This window comes from Porites lutea, chromosome 10 (genome assembly GCF_958299795.1).
Source record: "Porites lutea chromosome 10, jaPorLute2.1, whole genome shotgun sequence".
NCBI lineage: Eukaryota > Metazoa > Cnidaria > Anthozoa > Scleractinia > Poritidae > Porites > Porites lutea.
This window is the reverse complement of record NC_133210.1, coordinates 2,935,306-2,958,195: the sequence shown is the minus strand read 5'-3', so window position 1 is coordinate 2,958,195 and position 22,890 is coordinate 2,935,306. Positions and strand designations below refer to the sequence as shown.

The following is a 22,890-nucleotide window of genomic DNA, read 5'->3' as shown; positions in this document are numbered from 1 at the left end:
CTAACGCTGTCACGCAAGGTACTCCGCCCGAAGGGGAGCCGCGTGCATAGAAAATAGGCACAGACGCGCTAAAAGTGGGTTACTTGAGAGAGAAGTTATTTAAGAAAATCCTTCTATTATTAATTATCTTAAGTGGTAGAAATAAATGCGATTTTCTCTGCAAGGTACAACGAAGGGCTCCCTCTGGTATAAAGTATACAATGTACAAGAGAGAGAGTATAAACGCGAATACAAGAGGCCAGAAATCATAAAAACTGTAAAAGAGTAATGTTAGTCATATGCGAAGAATAGGAAATGGCCAGTCCCCTATTTGTTTTCTTTGCTAAAAATGAATCAAAAATCCCAAAAGGGATCAACATGGTTATTTGAGAGATTCAATCAGCTTTATTCTAAAAGGAATGTTTTCTTTTTTGCTTAAAAAACCTTTCATAAACATCACTTCGTTTTCTTTTTAAAGAAGGAGCACAAAAAACGTCACATCAAACAGGCGTCATTTCCGAAAGAAGGTAGCTGACGCACGCAACCCTTACTGAAACTAATCCGGAATTTCTTTGCTGAATAAGGAGTTTCATTTATTTCCTTGACACGAATTTCTCGTCTACTTAATTTCTGATTTGAGAAAAAGTCGATAAACATTATCATCAAACAGGTCGGCAAGTAGTTGATACAATATCAAAAACTATCAAATTGGCAACGTTTGAAACGCGTACTGCATCTAAACAATGAGTAAAAGTACCAGTCACATTTGACGCACAATTGCGTTGTTGAGAGCAAATGAGACAAAAAAAACAAGCTCGTAGAGGGTACAGGAATCCTACAATTTGCTTTTCGCAGGGGAAATTACTATTAATATAGAAATTCCGGCGTTCCAGACGATAAAACCAACAATAACCAATTCTATCAGTTACAATGAAAGCTATGTATTCCAAGTTGTCAAAATCGATCTAAGTATACTTCAGCCTTAATGCCTCACTTTTTTTCGTTAAGTTTCTTTTTCTTCGCTTTTAACAAATATTTTCAAATGATGTAAACAACTGTTTTAACAAACTGTGACAGTTGAGGGCGGATTGACAGTCTAGGTTTGGTCATGTCGACGTGTCACTCGTCAGCAGACTAGAAATGACAGCATTTATTACCCTGCACTTTACCCCACAAGGGAATTTAAGACTTCCTCCTCTTGACCTTGGCCCTACTAGCACTTTCAAAACGCAAGGACGTGTTTGTTTACTTGAGTCAGTCGCATGCGCACCAGGGCGCTCCAGCGGATTCAAAAACGCTTGTTTTAAGAGACCCTTCCAAGGTTTTCAAAACTTTTCAACTTTTGACATGGACAAGTTAGGGAAAATCCGTCAAATCCGATGGAAAGAGCGCCTTTAAATTAGTAAGACTGCCAAGTTTGAAAGTGATTTGTGAAAAACTAACAAAGATATACCTCTTCAAAGTCGCGAGATTTTACAGACGTTTGTATGTGTCCATGTAAAACGTCTGTAAATTTTCGCAACTTTGCGGGACTCTATCTTCGCTCGCTTAAAGAGGTATCACTTTCTAACTTCAAGTTAGAAAACTAGTTTACTAAGTTCAGTAATTTTAAGCAGCTCTTTCCAGTGGAGTCGACGGATTTTCCCAAACTGGTCCATGTCAAAAGTTGAAAAAACCGTGAAAGGGATTATTACGGCTTGTAACGTAACATGGCGTCAAAAACCGAATTAATCCGCAAGGATTTTTAATGACCTATTAACACGCCAAGTAAACGAATATCAAGATTAGAATCTTTTAAGATTCTTAAAAGTTTATTTGTCTGCAGCAGAAACGCGACGCATGCTGTAAAATTAAATACCTGGAGTCACTAAATTCTTTCAGTTGAAAATCAAGTAACGGACTTTATGGGTGAAAGATGAATAGTCGCACTTGGAGTTCATTACTTGTCTGACAGCGAACTTAAATAGACAGTGCCACAGAAAGAACTCAGGGGCACCCACCGAGAATATAGTTCAAAACCACTTAAACATAGCATTGTTGAACGTATTTTAGTATCTAAACGGTAGATATAGGCATATTTTTATCCCCTAAACATTTTTCATCTGTTCGGATTTCCTAGCTGAAAGTCTAGTGATCCGGAAAATTATAGGGAACAAAACTTACTTTTTCGAAAATTTCAGCCAGAAAAAAGGCTCCCGAAAATTCTAGGTGACCTTTTTAGGGTAAAAATCCGTTAAAAAAGGGCAATTATACCATTTTTTAGATGTTCGAAAAACCTAGGAGAGGCAGGCAAGCAAGAAATTTTACAACAAATGTTCCGAAAATTTTAGATCTCAAAACGTCTTACGAACAGATATTTTCCGAAAATTGACGTTGGATGCCCCTGAGAACTGACTACTCGCTAGCTTTTGTTTTATCTATACAAATTCAACATTGAAAACTACTGTTTATGTAAAATTTAAAAAAACAACACAAATAAGTACTGCTTAGGAACTTTCGACAGAACAGTTGCTCGACTTGCACTTTGATCCAAGGAAGTTGTAAAACGCGGGGAGAGAAGTTTCCGCAACACGTGCAGTCCTGTTACAGTTTATGATCACGGGGCTGACAATTAATGGATTATATGTATTCAAACGCCGAAAAAGGTCGATTGTGAAAAGGGTTACTCAAAATGGATATCACAGTTAATAAGCTTGCTCTGGAGTAACATATGAAGTGTTTATTTTTTTATGGAACAGGAACTGCCCTCTTTTTCTGGATATTCTCCACACCAAAAGAAGATAACCCTGTTATCTTTGGACCACGCAAAATTCATCAAAAATAAACCAGAAAGGTTGTCATTCAAAGTTGGAACCACTTTTTAAAGCCTAATAAACAGCACCACAGCAGGAAAGTACTACTCAGTAGTTTTCATTTGAATGGCCATACTCGTTTAGGAAATCACCCATGCACAGAAACAAACTGTAGGACCATCTTGTGCAGCATAATACACAGAACCACTGGAAAGTACGGCTCAGTAGCTTTCATCCAATTAGGGACGTTAGAAAATGCTGTTAGTTGACTTGAAGCAGTTAGAAACAAACAAACAGGCCTCTGTTATCTCGCATAGATTCCAACTCCGCCTCGTTGATTACATTCTACTTTCGCTTTTTTGGGTATATTTGTTTTCATACTAAAATTGTCGAGGTAGAGCCTACATTGTATATGATTCCTGATTCAAAACCTTTTCGTCCTGTCACTAAAAACTAAGTCAAGCAAAAAAAACTGGCAAATTAAATCAAGACGAATCGAAGTAACCAGAATAGACGGTAAAACAGGAACAGGTATATCTAACCTGTTTCAAGATTATAAGGATAGAGCGGGCGGGAGTGAAGTTCTTGGAAAAAATTCTAGAGGAATACAAATGGTCAACGAGCGTTTCCCCCTTTTTCCCGGCACTTAACAATCAAAGTACGCGGCGTGTAATCAGCTAAATCAGTATCCTCTCTTCCTGTCCTTTATGAAAGGACTACAGTTGATCGAGCAGTTGTTTTACAATAATGGCGGTTGTTTCCAGAAATTACTTGATATAGAGGAAGCTCTTTCGTGAATAAAAAATAAGCTCGCGGTGAGCTTATTTTTTATTCACGAAAGAGCTTCCTCTATATCAATTACTACACTTTCTGAAACTTGTTTCAGCTTATTCCTCTCCTCAATTTATTTTTAATGTTACGCAGGTAAATTACGGTATTTGTTGGTGCGCATAAAAAGACTGCAAAACACGTGAACGTATTAACCACGAGCGGCTTAAAAAACTCTAGAAATTACGACTTGGACCAGGACACGGTCGATCTGTATATGTTTTCGAAGTTTATTTCCATTTATTTTTTTGCCTTCTCACTCTCGTTTCATTCTCAACCATTTTTTAAAGGCAAGTGATATATCGACAGGGCAAAGCTGTCAAAATATCAGGTGAAGAAAAATTGTCTAGCATGATCCTGCCATATATTCCCATAACATTCCTGGGCCCACTTGTTCGAAGGCCGTTTAGCGCTTAACCCAGGGTTTCTTTTTTTGGTGTTTAAAAGCATTTTTTCGGATAATTTTCCCTGTTATTATTACGAGAAACCAATCATCAACTTGTTGACAGAAAGAATTAAACTGAATTTACCTTTTGAGCTTTCAAATCTGAATTCAAATTTCGCAATAACCCTGGGTTATATCTAAACCCAACTTTGAACAACCCGGCCCTGGTTAAAACGCGTACCATGTAAACTTAATGGTTTTAAGTAAATGGATGAGCTTAAAGGGGCCTCGCGGACATACACATTTAAAACTGGAAAGGGTGGGGTAGCAGGGAAAGAAAGTGAGCAAAAAGCATTCCTCCATGCCACCACACCACACATTCACAGTTTTGCCTTCTTCAACAGTCTCTCGCTCCTACTTTCTGCATTGCTCAAAATGCTGGATAGCTAAGTGCCATACATATAAAGGCCATGCCGTCGTCTTTTTCTTGAGTTATTTCTTAACTTGCAAAACGCATGCAAGAAAAGATGTCCCTAACTTACACGCGAGAGCAAGAGTCTTGGGTGCAATAATCGGGAAATACCAAATGCCATTAGATACCAGGGATAATAAAGTCGGTAAAACTGCAAATGTGATTTTCTTTTCCAGTCCTTAGTCTATCGATTCAATAAATAGCTGCAGTAAAATTAAACTCTTTCTACTGCAGAAGACGTCCCTTGCTATAAGTTATGCTGAGCAGTGATACTGAACGCGTTCGTAGCCAAACACTTACGTAGCCTGTTCTTTCCTCATTCTGGTTCCAGTGAACACTTTTCTCTTTCGAGTTCACTTCTCTCATCCACTATGGCGACAAAAGGAGTAAGACGTGTTCCAAATTCGCACAATTAGACTAAAATTCCATCCAGTTTTTGCGCGAGTTTTTGAGCGAGCTATGATTGTCCATGACCGTACGACGCCCAAAGACCAACAGCACTCAATAACACTACGGAGTTCAACTGCCTGCAGGATACAACACTTTATTTCGGTGGTGATTCCGGTATTCCTGTTTCAGGAAAACCAGAACTATTCCCGAAAAGTGGCGATGTAGGATGAAGAATAAAGGATGCTTGGCCTGCAGGAGGTGGCGACAGACGCATGTCCGAAAGAGATGTCGGGAAGGCTGATCGAGAGGGCGACGACATCAGTGGATTCATCCCTGTGTGTATGCATACACAATGATTAACTTGTATCAATTTCAGTTTGCACTTCTGGCTCTCACCTAACCTGCGACCAGCCATTTTTTGCGGGAGAGGGCGAAAGGGGCAAGAAGGACCGCCTGATCGCAGGTCAGCTCCAACAGGACACGGAATCAATTAACAACAGCTAATACCCTATTTTTCACCAAAGCAGTAACATGCAGCAACCTCATTTTTTGAGGTTGTTGCTCCAATGATTGTCTGAAAACGGTGGCAACATTTTTCCTTGCGATGTTTTGTCAGTCACTGTCAAAACATCGACCGGTGACCAAGACAAGCGCTGTCAAGATTGCTGACTTCAAGCTTTTCAAAAAGTAACAACATCGACAAGAGAAAGTCATTAAGTAATCAGGTATGTATGCTACAAATAACCAATGTTTCTTTTTTCTTCTTTATATTTGCCTAGTTGACGTACGTAACTAATGCAGCACAGATTCGTAACTACGTCGTGTAAACAGGGCGAACAAGTTTTTTTCCTTTGCTTGGAACTGTTGAAAGATGGTGGCCTTTTCCCTAACACGTTTAAATGCTATGTACATAACAGACGCTTACCTGTATCCATTTCATTATCGGGTTCTAAGCCATCCAGCTGCGGGCTGGGACTTGGACTGCAGAGGCCTGGAGACGAGAGGGGAGTGATGGTAGAAGCAAGAGTCAGTGGTCCCATATCGGCGTAATCTGTAAACGAAAACAAAAAGTTACAAATTAAAGTTTGGCTCTAGAAAGTTATTCAGGTAATTTACAGGGACCTGATTTTCGGCTTACCTTAAAGTTTTCTGAGAACTCTTTCCCAAGTACTCTGTAACTTGAGAAATTACTTCCAAATGGCCAAATAAATGACTGACTGACTAACATGAAAGACAGACATACACACTAACTGACTGAATGACTGACTAACATGACAGACAGACATACAGACTGAGTGACTGAACGAATGACTGACTGACTGACTAAAATGACAGAGAGACATACAGACTGACTGACTGAAAAACTGACTGAATGAATGAATGACTAACTAACTGACTGACTGAAAGAACGACTGACTAACTGAATGACTGACTGGCTGACTAACTGACTGAATGAATGACTGACTGAATGACTGACTAACTGACTGACTGACTGACTGACTGACTGACTGACTGACTGACTGACTGGCTGGCTGGCTGACTGACTGACTGAATGACTGGCAGACTAACTTACCGACACAAACGCCCTGGGGACGAGATTGATGACAAAAAGACATGAACACATTTAGAACCGAATGATGGCTTCGATCCGAAGCATTGGCATTAGTTCACAACGTTTACCTTGACTGTTAATTACCTTTGAACATTTCTTCATCATGATTTATCGGAGCTGACGAATGGGACGTCGCCATGGCTCCTGTGATGTGATCTTCTTCATCAGCTAAATTGGCGATGGAATCCTCGTCTACTGTCGCTGGGATTCCCTGCACAACTCCTGAAGGATCGGCTGTAGTTGTACCGGACTGTTTACCTGCAAAAGCACTAAGGATTAGGGTCTAAACATGGAGGTGGAGGGAGGGGAGACGAACCCCGCCATTCTTATTTTTCGCATTACCTATAATACACAACCCCCAAGTTTTGCACCATCATTGTTTACAATTTCTCTCGGGTATAACAGTCGTCCTACTTTTCGTCTTTCGCATTCGCATCGCCCACAATAGACCTTGTTTACCTTCCCCCGTTCCCCTCACCCTGCAGTTTAGCACCACCGTTGTTTCTAATTTCTCTCTAGTATTACAGTCGTCCGAAATCCGAAGCGAAAATGAAAACAATGGCCGCTGGTGCAAGAAGTCTCCTATTTTTCTTTGCAAAGTTACTCAGTACAGAATATCTCCATGCGTTACCCATACACGTGAGCCGCGATGAACGAGAGCGTAAGCCCTAAAAGATTCCTTACTGTAACGTAGTTGTTTGCAATCGCTCTGGCTGGGATAAGTACTGGACGGATTTTAAGATAAAAGGCCGACCGGAAGCAGTCTAGGGTTTCTTTGAATTGTATAACCGAAACTTGTGTCAAAAACTTAAATACACGTTAAAAAGTATTGACGATAAAAAACAAAATATATAAAATCTAACTATCCATGCAATTGATGGGTTTTACTTTAAAATAGGTGCAGTCACATCTCGCTTTGGAGCTTACCATACCCAGACAGAAACGAAATTCAAGTTGAAAATACTTCAAGCACCAAATAGTACAATGAAAAACTACCCCAAAAAAGGTTTTAGCCACATCAAGGAAAACAAATTCAAAAGTTAAACCTTTTAAAGACTATTAGCCTGAGAAAACAGCTGACTGGTTCCCCTGCGAAATGACGTCTGAGCAACGGCTACAGAAATTCCACACTGATGACCCTTCACTAGCCAGATCTGGGTAGTGCTTCTGATTGGTTGAAGCAAATTTCCTACGCGGCATGACCAATCAGAACCACTACCCAGATCTGGGTAGTGACGCGTCATCAGTATGGAATTTCTGCGCTCGTTTCTCAGATGCATTTCACGGGGAAACCAGCGTCGCGAAATTTCGGCTGTTTTCTCACGCTTTAAGACTGATGAGTGCTACCATAAAAAAGAATCTGAAATGATCCATATTAGCTCAAGAGAAAACGTAGCAGCAACCTGCAGTAACAAGATTAAATGGGAAGCCATTATTTGTAATTTTTCACTGGAAGCAAACCACAAGTGTAGTTTTTAAAGATAAACTTACCGGAGCTCTGCTTGTTCTGTGGTTTCGGCAGCTCAAATTTGACCCACTGATACTTAGTGCATTTTCTGGCCCCTGGTAAGCTCTGAATCAAGTACTGTATGGTTGGATGAGAAAAGCCAAAAAACTCTGGACCCGAACCTGTGTTAGATGCATCCCTACCTCTGTTAGAAGAAAAACGGAACATATTATAGCCCTTCACAGCTGAACCCTTGAGGAAACAAGGAGTAGAAAGTTCTTTTTTAATATTCAGTAAGATCTATACAAACTGCATATTAGAGACATAGCCATTGACAACAGGTAATATCGAATAAATATTATTCTTAGACTAACTGTGTACAAGATGCGGTTTTCGTTCCAGCGTCCAAAGAAACTGGTGTCCGATAGCCCTGGGCTAGTGCAGTGGATTTTTCTACTGGGCTAGTGAATTCTGTTCTCAACTTGCCCGATGGGCAGGTAAAGTTTTTTGGGGAATTCATATTACAGAAGAACTGTAATCAATCCTGCTCCTGAACTGTAATCAATCCTTTTTCAGGCTAGTTAAAGTGACTCTTGGACTAATACGTTCTAGCTACAGCTTGCCTAAATGATAAGCTGTAAAAGTGACTTTCTTTGCACCCTGCGTTCGATATTGCATTTCGTCAAAACGACGATCGCCTGCTAGCAGGCTCACTAGAGTTCGCTTTTCCCCGAACTCGCCACAAGTGAGCCTGCTCGCACAATTTCTCTTCCATCCAAAAGACTCGCACGGATAGACGACTTGTTGCAGAGCCTTAAAACAACACGTAGAAGAGTTAAAAATTCAATTTTTGGGATCGAAGCAGGTCGAGTATTGGGTAACTTAAATCAAGGGAATAAGTTTCAGAGGAGTTGCTCACATTTTGCATTCACGTATTATGTAGGATATGAGCTGAAAACCCTTTTAGAGGACACCTGAATGTGATAAGATAAGTTATTTACCTGGCCTTATTGACCGCCTTGAGTACCACACAGTGACAAGCAGTAGCGGATGAAGCGATGATTGGGTGATCCGGGTCATCTTCGGGACACATCTCAAACTTGAAAAACACACAACAAGAAGATCAAAAATAGATCATCCGCTAGAGAGTTAGCAAACCCTTCCAGTAAGGGATGGCAGGGGAGGTGGGTGGAGGCCCGCGATAATGGGGGGCAGGAGGGGTATGGGAAGTGGGAGAGGAAAAGTCGGAAGGTAGGAGGTCTAGAAGGGTAGGAAATGGGAGAAATACGGAAAAATACGAAACAATGGTTTTATATTTCGCAATTCGAAAAAGGGCTAAAGGGAGGAAGCCTAGAAAAAAGGGGTGGGGCACAGAAGGGTTGGAATCCCCTACTCCCCCCCCCCCCCCCCTCCCACACACACACCCAACCTTTTAGTCAAAGAGCAAGCAAGCAAACGAACAGTTCGCGCATGTATAATACACTCGCCCGTGCAATAATCCCAAACAACTCTTGGACATCTATTCAGGTTCACACAGCAAATTTACAAGTTCAGGCTGATTGCAAGGCAATTATGATGATGGTTTCATGAGATGAAATTTATAATGCAACAGTGGAAGAAAAAATTTAAACTGGATCTCTACAATAACCATGCTCACTGCTTACACCCATGATACGACCCACAAGGAAATATTGAAGGCAGCCAAACTGGGGTTTCAAATTGCGAAGGGCTCGATGGTTATTAATTGTAGCAAACCAGAGTGAAACTTCAGTTGCCTTGTAAAGGTTATCACTACCTCAAAAACAGGCGCTAACACATGTATAGAGTGAAACAGATGTAACGTTTTCCTCTTATTATTAGAACAAAATATTTTGTAGTAAAAATTGAAAGACTGACAATATTATAGGAAAATTTCAAGCCTCCAACAAAGTCATAGTTCGCGCTTTGACAAGTCTAAAAACGGTATCATGTGTTTGAAACTTTACAAATTACCCAAAATACCCCCTGAATTTGGTAAGAACTCTTCTTGTAATTCCTACCTGAGGGCCAAATCCTCCATCTAGAATTTTGCAGGTATAAATGCATTTATCTTCAGGGTTCTTCATGCTAGGATAACTTCTGGAGCTACAGTAGCCAATGGGCCAAATGTAACGCTCAGAATGGAAACCAGGTCGCTCATGAACAATCTGTGAAACAGATAATAAGTAATGAGAATTTCCTGTCAGCACTTAAGAAGACAACTGGCTCACTCTAGAAGTCAACTAAAACGCTCAGAAGAGAAACCACGTCGCTGTACACAATCTATATGAAACACTACGGGAATACTTTTTTCCCAAAAGCTGCTACAAGAGAATATAATTGGCTGATCCAATAAGAGAACATTTCGATATTTTCTATTCAGAATGGCAGAAAGGAAACAAAATCGCATACAAACCAACCAAAGAAACAAGGCACTGTATTAGAAAATTTCGCTTTACCACTGGCTAAAACAGAGCAAACCTCGGCACAATGCTAAACTGATATCTTTGCCTTTCAGCCAAAACTTTTAACACTAAAAAAAAAACACTACGTATTTAAAGTTCTTTGACTTCCCTGTCACTGAAAATTAAAACTGAGACCTTTAGATTCTAGGATAAGGACGACAGTGAGGACGAGATTTAACTTGAAGTTTTTGTCGCCTATTCTCAAAAAATAGACACCCCGGAAAGCTTCATTTTACCTTTTTCCACCAGAAAAGTTAACACGCAAATTTTTATTGAAGGAGGTTAAGCCCTCCCCCGATCGAAAAATGAAAAAAAAGTCTGACATTTGATAACTTCTTTCCGTCACTGCGACATTCAAGCTAAACCGCGTGCAGAATGACGACGGCTATTGCGTTTTCCCGCCAAAATGACGCGGGTTTACGCACTCGTTCTCAAAGTCGTTTTGGTCTTAGATTCTAATGGTCTCTAATATTAAACTAAGTACTTCCACATGGAGAGCATAACTCACCTCGCCAAGACTGTGAACAGTAAGTCCTCCAAGAACTATTGGGAAAATGGGTTTACCTGTTTAAGAGAAAACCATGAGTACTACCAACAAAATTAATAATATCATCATCACAGAGTAAGAATAGAAACACACTTCAGAATACATTACATGCTGTCAAGTCCGTGCCCCCACTCCCCAACCCAAAGATTTTAAACTGCCTTAAAAAACTACAAGAACAATATTTAATTCGTTGCTTTATTGAGGAGGATTATAGCCCTATTCTCTATGAAGGGGTTGAAAATAAACAACGTTTCATGGTAACTCTCAAACTTAAACTCTTAAAAGTCCTTAACTGAGGCAAAGGAGGATGCTTTTGCCTCTCTGTCTTCTTCCCTTTTCTAGCCTTCTCTACATCCTCTACAAGAGAGCCTGTCCACAGGCTAGTGTATATAAGCTTAGCTGTCGCATCATCAGTTTTAGTGATTGGCCCCAGGTTAGGGAATGTGGATTCTGGAATCCGGAATCCATGAAATTTTGCCTGTGGAATCCAAAATCCTGGGCTTTGGAATCTGGAATACAGCTCAAGGGATCTGGAATCCAGAATCCAAGTTCCACTGACAAAGAGGCCAGAATCCAGTACCTGGAATGTGGAATCCGGAGTTCATGGCGTGGAATCCTAAATCCCAGACTGAACTGGATTCCCTTACAGGGGACCACACAACCATGCAGCTCATAAAAAGGCCTGCAATCTTTCCTAAATGATACTGACACAAAACCTTTTGTTTTACCTTTGGGATCCACTGCAATAGGTTGTACTTTGCGCTTCACAGCTGTTCCTGGTTTCTTTCTCTTTGGTTTCACAGATGGAATTCCCGGTACAGTCGCTACGGCACTTTTAGGAGCAGCATCAGTAGTGACAGAAGTCACAGGTTGAGAGCTTTCAGACTGCTGTGCTTTGGGCTTCTTTGGTTTTGCAGGTTTCTTCTTTTCTTGTTTTACTGGTTTTTCGTTCACCACATCTTTAGCTCCTAGCCACAAAACAAAGAGTCAGTCTTCGTTCAAGATGTAAACAATGCAACAACTTTAATAGTCTCTGTAATCTGATTGTTGAACAATACATAATGTGGTGGCTAACTATACCATAGAAAAATTAACCATTCACATTACACTATATAGCTTCAACAGAGTTAACAAAAAAGAGGATGTAATTGATTCAGCATCAGAATGTGATGTAAGAGCTTTTAAAGTGACTGTATTAACATACATTTTTAATTTGGTTACATGTAATTTAACTAAGTTAACCACAACAAGCTTAGCAGTCAAGTGGTCCACATGCTTAGTGGTCAAGCAGTCCACGAGATTAGCAGTGAAGCGGTCCAAAAGCTTAGCGGGCATCCAGCGGTTAATTCTTAGTTCTTCCTGAATTTTGAATTATAGGATAGTTACAAAGTAGGCATCGAAAAAAAGTCCTGCCCAGTAGTCCGGCACTAATACATTTTCTTTCTTTATTTTTTTGATTTCCAGGTGTGACTCAAATCCTTGCTTTCATTTCTTTCCTTTCTGTGCGCAAGTAGCTTTTCAGTAACTTTAAATACACAATGTGGAGAACTAATGGAGAGAGGGGGGTAAAATGAGTGCACTGTCAGCCTCAAGTTTGTCAGTTTAAGATGTAAGTACCGTTACAAGTTACCAATGTAAAACATTTAGGAACATTACCTTTTAACCCTTTAAGCCCTAAGAGTGATCAGCATCAAATTTCTCCTTGTAATATCAATGCTTTGTAAAACAGAGTGGTCATGAGAATTACGAACATGATCACACAAGATGAATTTACAATGTACTTGATATTTTATCAACTTCTCCCCACTACTTCTGAAGAAAATCAATAGGGGCAACAAATGAGAGTACAAATTTTGATCTTAGGGCTGATCTTAGGTTAAGCGCCGGCCACATGGGCTTCCATGAATTAACAGTTCTGTACCTACATTGATTTACAGTCAAAACAGGTCAAGTGTACCCCCCAAGATTCTATAAATTAATTGATTATTTGAAAAATGAATCTGTTAGTCGTTCCCGTAACTGGTGTCAAATTCAAATCGGAATTACTGCATGCGTAATGAGCACTGAATAATTTACGAGGACTTGCCTGTATTTGGTCAGATTGAAGACATTACATCAAAGAAGACATTTACATCAAATTCAGGGAAACTGAGCTGGTAGATATTTCATATGCATGCAAGAATGTAGAGATGAACCTGAAATCTACAACTGCCAACAGACTCAACTTTCGAATAATAAATTCATTAATGGCATTTTGGGGGGTACGCTTGACCTGGCTTGACTGTAAGTTACCAACTGAAAGCACTACCAACCTGTAATATCTGCTGCAGCCTTCTGAGCCTTCACTGCTGTTGCAGTAGGAGCCTTAGCTTCTTTGCTCGTCTTTGACTTAGCCACTGGTCTCTTAACCTTGACCTTGGGAGCTTTAACCTTGTTCATAACATGAGGGGGGAGTACAACAGGTGGTAAAATTTCTGGAGGGAACAGAGCATAGGTAGGCATCTGAAAAACCCCTGCTTCTGCAGCTGTTTGGTACTGAAACAGTCTCTTGAGAATGAACCTTAAAGGCAAGAGAGAGCATTAATTTTGTAATAAGTTTAGAAAAAGAAAACAAAATTGTGTTTTGTTCATCTACTTTATAAAGCAGGCACGTGAAATTAGGAAGTTTCATGTCGTAGTCATACAACGACGCTAAAGAAATGTATTCATTCACTATAACCTACAATTGGCGACAAAATTATTGAGACATTGTTCTCAAATAGGGTAACTTCAGAGAACAAAAGAATCCACACCCCTCCCCCTCCCTTCCATTCAAAATTGGGATGTTTGTTATTTTCTATAGGTAGCTCAAACAGTGGCTCAACATTGCATGGAGGGGATGGGGGAGAAAAAGCTTTATAATTTTCCTCTTTTCAAGTCAGTAGAATGTCTGAAAGTCCCTTTAGGTTGAAGTACATGTCTCAACTAATTTTCTGGCCGATTGTTATTTTACACAGGATGATTTGCAACAATGATGTTTAGCACAACATTGTAGTGACATCGATTTTGGGGTACTAAAGAAAGACTCTGCATGAATCTCATAAGATCTTAGTTGAGCATGTGCTACATGTTGTTAGGATAATAGTTTTGACCCCATGCCTAATAGCTGTGCACTTGGTACAACAGGCACAGAAATGACCATTGGTTTACCAATAATGGACGCTCACTAAAAAACATTATGTCAAAAGAAAACAAGATTAACAAGTCCAGAAGTTCAGGCACTAGCATCTTCAAAGACTTGAAACGATTTAGAAAGAGAGAGAGTTTCCATTTTCTCCTCCTCACTCCAGCAAGAAGACAAAAGGAAGTTCTTCTCACAGGGTGAAGCTCTATGTACAAGCCAAGGTCATTATTATAAAAAAGATGAAAAAAAATAACAAGAACAAGACCAATATCCTGCCATCTTGACTAAAACAAGATAGAATAATAAAGGTTTTATAATAATTTAGTTATGACCAAAAGACTTTTTTCTTGTGGAGGAAGCTAGAAGGGGGATTGTACCCTGCAAGCATCTTGTTCCTTCAGAAGCCAATCAGAACTTACAGCACATAAGATTTTCTTTACTATGTCCACTTGCAGAAGTCCAGCCATAAAAAAAATATTCTAATACAATCACTACATGGTATCTGTACAAGTCAAGAATTCTACCACTCAATTCTACTAATCATTTATAAGTCAATGTAATTTCTATAAGCATGAACCAGGAAGATCCAAACTTTAATGTCTCTAACACATTTCTAACATTGCTACAAACATTATAAAAGTGTAAAACATTACTTTCTCTCAGCTTTTGCCCGTTGAAGCTTTGTCTCAGTTCGTACTATTTCATCACTTAGAGCTCCATTTTCCTGCACAAAAGTAAGTACACAATGTCCGTTAATCCTAAGTAAGCAAAATCCACTGTATCACGCACCCTCAATCTATGACAAAATTACAATCACAAGACGCATTTACTGATTAAATTATTTACACTGTAGCACCTTTCTCAGTTTTATTTAGCACCTTCTTTCTTCATTTTCACCTAGGGACACTTTCATGCCGGATGCATGTTACATTTTGTTACATTTTAAAAGTGGAGAAAATGGCTTAACTTGCCATAGTTGAACTACAGCAAGCTATGCCAATAACTAACTTGTAGACTAATAATTGATATCATTAATGACTTATCGATTTAAACTCATTTATCATCTTGTACTATTGAAGAGACTAATTGATAAGATACTCTTATTGAATTAAATACATGTATACAAAAATAATTAAGTCTATTGTTTTACACGAGAAATGTTACAGGCAAGCAAGAATTGGAGGTGGAATTCAAATTCCAGAGACGAAGTTGCAACCTCTCCTTCCTTTTCCCACCCCACTACCAGAGCACACTGGAGAGCTTGCTCGTAGGCTAATCGTGATCAATCGTTGCATCCCAAAAGATGCAAGCCGTGCAAGCCATCAGTTATTCTGGGTCCCTGAGAATTTTTATAACTGCATATCCTTGACTGAGCCCAAAACAGATTTTTGTTTTGTCTACCAGACAAAAGCTTACATGTATGTCCTTTTCACATTATTACAGAATGCTTCACAGCTTTCATACTGCTGCATAATTGCACCTCTGCCATAGTCATGCAGCAGTGAAGCATTCTGTAATGACTATAGATGCCACAAGAGTGCAACAAGGAAGAAGATTGTTAAGGAACAACTTTCTCATTCCATGAATTTGTGTATGAACTACATCATGTAACCATGTAACCAGCCACACCCCACACTCTATTCACCCGACAAAATATAGGAGAAAACTCCGCTACAGATTTTTCTCAAACAGCTAAAGGACTTGCATCTTCTCCTGTTATACAAGTATGTAAAATAGTACCACTATGCATGCAAAACAATGCAAAATAAAGCTATATTTACATCCAAATTTATATCCAAGTTAATTATTCAGGTTAAAATAGACTCATTAGCTTGATGTTACTGCATTCCCTAATTCCAAATGAAAATGCTTTTTAAGCGGTTCAAACAATAATTTTATTCAGTAAAACTTTCCTCTATAGTCATAATTTTTCTGTCCCCACCATACACAAAGTATGTATTAAAACGTTCTTTTTTTGTTGTGCTTGCTTTTTTTTGGTTTCTTTTTACTTCACTGCGTACTGTAATAATAGTGTATAAATTAGCTGTCTATTATTGTTTACATGTATGTATTGTACAAATTAAACAAGTTTATTTTTTTCACTAAAGTTAGTAAAAAGTTGATTAACAAAAAAAATAGGAGAAATAAAAAACAATACATACAAACACCAGTTGTTTCACCATCCTTTTTATTCCAAGGTATTTCCTTTTGTAGTCAATAGGATGTTTTGATGCTGAAGCTCTAACAGACTGCATGTGATCAACAGAGAACAAAATGGTGTCAAACGGTGTCATGACATTAATATGCAACATGCAAATTAGTTACAAATAAGGTTACTACCTAAACCTCGGTCAGGGGAGGGGGTACTCCCTTAAATGTATATAAGCCATATAGGTATGTGCCGCCCGAAAGGGTATTGTTCTTCCACCATTTTGCTCTGAAAACGGGCATAGACTTTGACCATTTTGGTCTGGAATTGGATATGGTTTTTGAGGGAACTACAGGAGTGGATGAACACATTTATCGTTTCAGTTCCAAATAAGTAAGTAAAAAAGAGAAATGTGCAAATCCGCAATGGATTTTAAGAAACGTTTTTTTGTTGCTGTTCTAATCTAAGTAATGATGACATAATTTCTTATGGGCTAGGTCTGAAAAAGGGTGTGGAAAAAGACATTTTTGGTCTGAAAAGGGGTGAGGATTTGGAGAACTGGGTGGGACACCACCCTCCAAATTATAGAAGAACTGTAATCAATCCGTTCATCAAAGTTTTTTGGGCAAGTTGAAATGACTCTTGGGCTAGAACATGATAGTTACAGCTTGCCCAAAGAATAAGCTTTAAAAATAACCGACTTTCTTTGCACCCTGCATTCCAAGACTTTGACAACTACAATGTAGACAATGCTGTTTCCATTCAACTGGATAAACCTTTTCACAGGTTTCTATTACTGGACAAAGAAAGCTTCCCTAAGAATTTTAATATTATAGTATACACGCCAAAGACATTTCATTGAATGGTACCACTATAAGATTTCGTCCACAGATTTAAAACTTGAGAGCCAGATAACTGGCCATAACATGGTCTAGGACTAAGAAGCAAGTAATTGGTCATGTGAGATTATACAAAAATTTCACAGGCAATACCTGGTCATCTCCCTCAGTGTTTTCATTATCCATGGACTCATCATCTTCGTCATCATCAATGTCAGCTTCCTGTGTGATTAAAGGACCACGTCATACTTTGAATCTGAATCACAGCCAAAGTTTTTTTTATTACTTCTAAATGGCAAAATGAAGCATCACAACCAACATTTTTTTTTTTTCCTGAGGGTCATTTTGAACAGCAAACTTTTTTTAGAAGATCCACAATTCAGAATGCAGACCAAACGTTTATCCTAGCCCTAATGAAATCCATTGATCCAAAATGCTGTTTTTGATTGAGGAGAAACTGTTTGGCTTAGTTTACACGTGCATGTACCTATCAATGAAACCATGACCTGTAATAATTTGTGACCTCCAGAATGTGTCTGTCAACATCTCCTGCTTTGAAAATTACCAAAAAAAAGACTCAAAAAAAAGAAATTGAGGTTGAACAGTTTTCAAAAACTACCATTACAATATATTGTTAATTACCTTTGATCTTGTCCATCCACATGTATACCATAATAATAATTATTGTATTTGCTGAGAGACTCAAAGGTTGCCTCACTGTTTGGGGTGGGTATTATTGTTTACTTATTTCACTCAATCTGGTGACCATATTATTTGGTTATTTTTCATGGAACAGCTCCTTTACAGTGCACATGGGGATATACACCTACTTATTCATAGTCATCAAGTTCTCACCATCAAAGCAAACCATCCAAAACGATTATCAATTCTTTTAAATCTGGATCCTTCGCGGAAAGTCTACAAAAAAATTGTCAAAAATAAGTGTTAGTACTAAGTGCTTTTGGTCCATTTTTTTTTCATGTTTTTCTTGTCTTCAGCTATTATTTAGAATATTATTTAGAATAGCCCCGTATAGAGGAGTCATAATAAAGTGTATGTTATTTTATGTTATGTTATGTTATGTTATGTTATTTTAATACAGTCAAAAGTCCTGTAAGCAACCACTTAAAATGTGAAGACCTACAGGAGGTGATCATTTACAAGAGTAGAATTACAGAGAGGCTCCTCCGAAGAGAGGTCCGGACACATCTACTTCTTGGAAGATAGATCAATGCATGCATATTCTTAAGTTGCAATATGTGTATAGTTCCATGTTGTTGCTAGAAGTTCTTCATATACTCTAAGCAGCATAATACATGCAGCAAACATAGAGATCCCACCATGTGTCAAGTGGTAAATTACAAAAGGGTAAAAAGCTATAGAAAATTATTATACCATCAGCACTGAAACAAGGTCCCAGTCTCTTACAACAGGTGGTTTGAGAAGTTCCAACCATGAGGTTTTGACCGGGAAAAGTTCGGTGGTTTGGATTGATGGTTGATCGTTTATGAAAGGTTGTCGCTTACAAGAGGTGGAACTTGCATTTGGAGGTTCCACTGTAGTCACACAAAACAATTATTGTCAAAATGAGATACATGTACATGTGAACATCCTGTTTCTTTTTTATGTTGTGGCTTCTAAGTAAATACCTACTGACCTCACGATAGAGAATTGCTTCAAGACTGTTTAACGCCTTTGACCTAAAATTTTTAATCAAAGCAAACTACAATCAAAAATCTTACACTCACTTTACTTGGGAAAAGTTGTTGTAATTTATAATTGTCAAGAAAATGGAGGAATCATAATTGTCTGAGATTAATCATTTACAACTGCCATGAGAGCCATATCAGTTCTAAGGAAGTAATTTAAAAGCCTTTCAGAAAAATCCAATGAATGATGCAAATATTAACATATTCATTTTTCAGTATACTGGTAATTCATAGAAATACAAAAAAAATTGGACCGACATGTATTTCTGAGTAGTCTAATTTTTGAGGTACTCAAATGTGGAAAAAAGGCTACATGAATAAGGCAGACATTATTACCCGATGGTTCATACAACTTCAGACCAAAAAAAATTTCAAGGGCCTTTCAAGGATTTTTCAAGGACAAATTACAATTTTTAAGGACTAAGATTTATGTAATAAATCACCATTCTTTAACCCCCTTTTGATCACCCTATTGGCTTACACCAAGGATGAGCCAAATTTTCCTTGAAAAGCAAAATAATCTTATTTTACAGAAAGGGGTGGTTGGCATAGACAAGGTAGTGAATTTCAAGGACTCTTTAAGACCTAATAAAGAAATCAAGTACTTTTCAAGGACCTTAGCTGAATTCAAGGACTTTTCAAGACCACTCGTAAAATTCAATGACCTTTACAAGATTATACAAACCATGTTACCCTTAAAGAAAATCAACACTAACCTGGGGGGAACAAGGCCACTTTCAACAATTCCATCACCAATATCTTTAACATGTAACTTTCCTCCATTCTGAAGTAAAATGCGCTGTTACGGAAAACAAATTACATTACAGCTAATTATTGTACACAAACAAAGCCGAATGCCACATTTCCTTACAAAAAGCCTGCTCAATCAAACCAAAAATGTTATGAAAACAAAGAAAATGATAAACAAGTGAAGTTTCCTAGTAACCTGTAGGCTAATGGGGATGTGTCGCTGGGTGGGGTCATATTTTCACAACTGGATTGACTATAATGGGCCTGCATTTTCATTAGAGTTATTAGAATGGGATTGCACTTTTTTTGGGGTTTGGGGGATCAGAAAATTAAGGCAGTTAGGGATTTAAAAATGGGAAGATTTTACTTCATTAAGTTTAGCCAATGTGTCAATTCACTTCAGGATGGCCTAGTTAAAAGGCTTTATAAGGTAGATGCAAAAACAGAAAGTTACTAAATTGGGATCGTCAAGATGGGGTTTACATTTGGCCACAGAATAGACTATAATGGGGTAGGGGTTCTGAGAGGCCAGTGGCACATACCCAGCAAAAATTAACCCAAGTAACCCCCCTTGGGGTATGTCTTCAGAACTACATGTAGTGGACAAAGGCGAGAGCATATTCAAAGCAGCAGGGGATATCATGGTTAGGATAAGCAGTGTTTTGACCACTACAAACATTCCGTTGAGTGGATGTCATCAAAAAGACAGCAAGCAAATAGATGCCATTATTCTTCGATCAAATTTGTAAATACCACAAACTTTTGACAGATTCAACTGTCTTTAATTCTGGAAAGCAAAATTCTAAATCAAATAACATCAGAATTTATTTTGGGTAGACTTTTCGATCACGTACTAGGCAACAAAAATACAGGTAGACCAAGAGGTCTGGATGTTCACTTCAAACCAACTCAGGGCATGCAAAACATATTCCCCCCACAAAATAAGCAAAATCTCTCTGGCTTAGTCTGTCTGGGCCTAAAGGGAAGTAACACAACCAAGACTTTTTTCGATTTTTTTTTTCAACAAAATCTTCGCCTACACTCAGTGCACTCAGTAATTAAAGAAATGGACACCCAAAGTTACTTTATCCAGGAAATTAAATTTAAGGATCTCTGAATGACACTGAGAGCGATACTATGCATTAAGCTAAGAAAAACTGCACGCACACCAAAAAGCTAAGACCTTGTGGAGTCTGCCTACTTATGCTAATATTTTTTTATGATTCACGGTCATTAATTATTTTCGGGCTGGGAGACAAAGGAAATAATCTATTAAAAATCAAACTAGTGAAACCATTTTAAACTGAATTTCATTTGCCCTACAACATATATACCAAAGCGACTTAAACATTTCATTACCTCTGACAAATCCAAAAGGGTCTTTTCCATTAATTCTGCATTAGAGGGTTCAGTTGTATCACAACTAAGAACAGAAAAAAAAATCACTAACATATGCAAACATTTTTTTTTTTTGGATACAGCATGTAAATAACAAATTCATGAAAGCAATAGATCACTCAGATTTATCTGGCAAACAACAGTTAAAAAAAAAACATGTCAAACAAATTAAGGGTGTACAGAGGAGAGCCACACACTTCATTAAAAACTGTTATACGAGGCAACCAGAAACAGTTACAAAATTCTTGAACAAGTTAAACTGGATACTACTGAAGGAACAAAGAATAATCTCGCAGTTAACCTTATTCCACAAAGCAATTCATGATGATAGTGGCCTGGCTTTCCCAGATTATGTTGTGGAGCCAAGAAGACATTTATGAAGTCTAGCCAGAACGAGTTAATTGAATTGCAATCAAATACTGAGAAATATAAGAATAGCTATTTCTATACAACTGTCAAGGACTGGAATGCGTTACCACGTGAAATTGTTAACATTAAGTCCGCTGATCGATTCAAAAATTTCTTATTTGAGTATTTTAGTGAGTCAGTAAATATGCTGTAAGTATTTTTATTCATTTTTATCTATTGTAGGAGATTTTATTACTATTATTATTATTATCATTATCATTATCATTATCATTATTATCATTATTATTATTATTAACTTAATTTTTATTCATTTAATACTTAAATGTCTTGCATGATGGCACCCCCATTGCAGGACCAGTAAAGGTTCAACCTTTATTCAAACTTTATTAAAAAATTTCTAGTCTTGCAATAGGGGAGCCATCTTTCAAGACATCTACATAAATAAAGAAAATTAAGTTAATAATAATGGTAGTAATAACAAAAATTAATCTCCTACAAAAGATAAAATGATTATTATATTCATAGCATTAATTATTGTACAATTTTAAAATTCTTCATTGACTAAAATGCTCAAATAAGACTTTTGAATCGATATCAAGTTTAATAAGGGTTTGAAATGAAAATGTATCAAACTGGTTATTTTGCGCGTGTACTTGTTTGAGTTGTATATGTAGAGTGAGGGTGCCCTAAGAGTAACGAAAGCCTGATTATCAACTGAAACACGACTAAACTAAATATTAAAAGGAAGGGGGATAGGTGGTAAAACAGCTGGACGACGGGACGTTTTATACCTCAAACAGCTGATAGCCTAGGGAATAGTTTACCGACTCGGACACTGCGCTATACAACTGTAGGTGCACTCTGTGATTAGTTTCGAGTAACCGCACTACTTACTATTCCGATTCCTCGTCCTCTGGTTGTTCTTCGACCTCTTCGGAAGTGATACCAGATGTTGACAAGCCGCCCGTGTCCAGAGAAGGAAATAATGAAGACGATCCTATGTCCTCGGAACTAGCGGACGAAGGCGAGAACATATTCAAAGCAGAAGGGGATATCATTGTTGAGATAAGCAGTGTTTTGACCACTAGACAAGGCCACAAAATACAATGACTGCACAAAAACGAACGAAAACAAACTCATTCAAGGGCGCCATGTTCAGGAAGGAAAGGCGCGGATACTAAGGGACCGTTAGGGAAACTGGTGACGAGTATTTACCGCTGTTAAGTTATCAGGATCGAAAAATTGTCGGCGCCATTTTTCAGCATGATTTCAGGGCTTTTCAGTGCTCGGTCGCGAAATTCAGGGTGGAAGCGGTTTTCGGAAAAGAAGCTATATAGCTAAACTATAGCTATATAGCTATAGTTAGACAAATTATTGTCGATATATTTTAGCTTACACATTTTTCCTCTTACTGGTAAATGATTTCATATTTTTAAAAAAAATACAAATTAAAATAAGTAAATTAAGTTTGGCTTAAGTCTATCGAAAAAGAAGGACGTGAATTGCATGGTTAATTGCATGCCATACTGTCGGAGTATAACAACCGATAAAATATTGATAAAGGCAGCAGCCGGAATA

The 22,890-nt window shown here is 38.2% G+C and overlaps 1 protein-coding gene across 1 annotated transcript; it reads right to left on the bottom strand.

Moving 5' to 3' along the window:
- Positions 1-1,759: 1,759 nt before the first annotated feature.
- Positions 1,760-22,474, bottom strand: LOC140950553 (uncharacterized). The gene is made up of 17 exons (XM_073399792.1): positions 22,207-22,474; positions 20,905-20,968; positions 19,512-19,594; positions 18,744-18,786; positions 17,942-18,004; positions 17,240-17,308; positions 16,261-16,347; positions 14,752-14,822; positions 13,248-13,495; positions 11,664-11,903; positions 10,897-10,952; positions 9,945-10,091; positions 8,907-9,004; positions 7,950-8,110; positions 6,543-6,716; positions 5,772-5,897; positions 1,760-5,179 (listed from the first exon to the last, which is right to left on the bottom strand). The coding sequence occupies exons 1-17, from the start codon at positions 22,368-22,370 to the stop codon at positions 5,001-5,003; spliced, it is 2,073 nt and encodes a 690-aa protein (XP_073255893.1). The 5' UTR covers positions 22,371-22,474; the 3' UTR covers positions 1,760-5,000.
- Between the last annotated feature and the right edge of the window lie 416 nt (positions 22,475-22,890).

Bases quoted from the DNA above. Each gene is read 5' to 3' on its own strand.
- LOC140950553 (XM_073399792.1), bottom strand. From the start codon at position 22,370: ATGATATCCCCTTCTGCTTTGAATATGTTCTCGCCTTCGTCCGCTAGT. The intron at 18,787-19,511 runs GTTAGTGTTGAT...TAAAAATTTTAG, and splicing joins AGTGGCCTTGTTCCCCCCAG to GTCAAAGGCGTTAAACAGTC. The intron at 8,111-8,906 runs GTAAATAACTTA...TTCTTCTAACAG, and splicing joins AAGGCGGTCAATAAGGCCAG to AGGTAGGGATGCATCTAACA.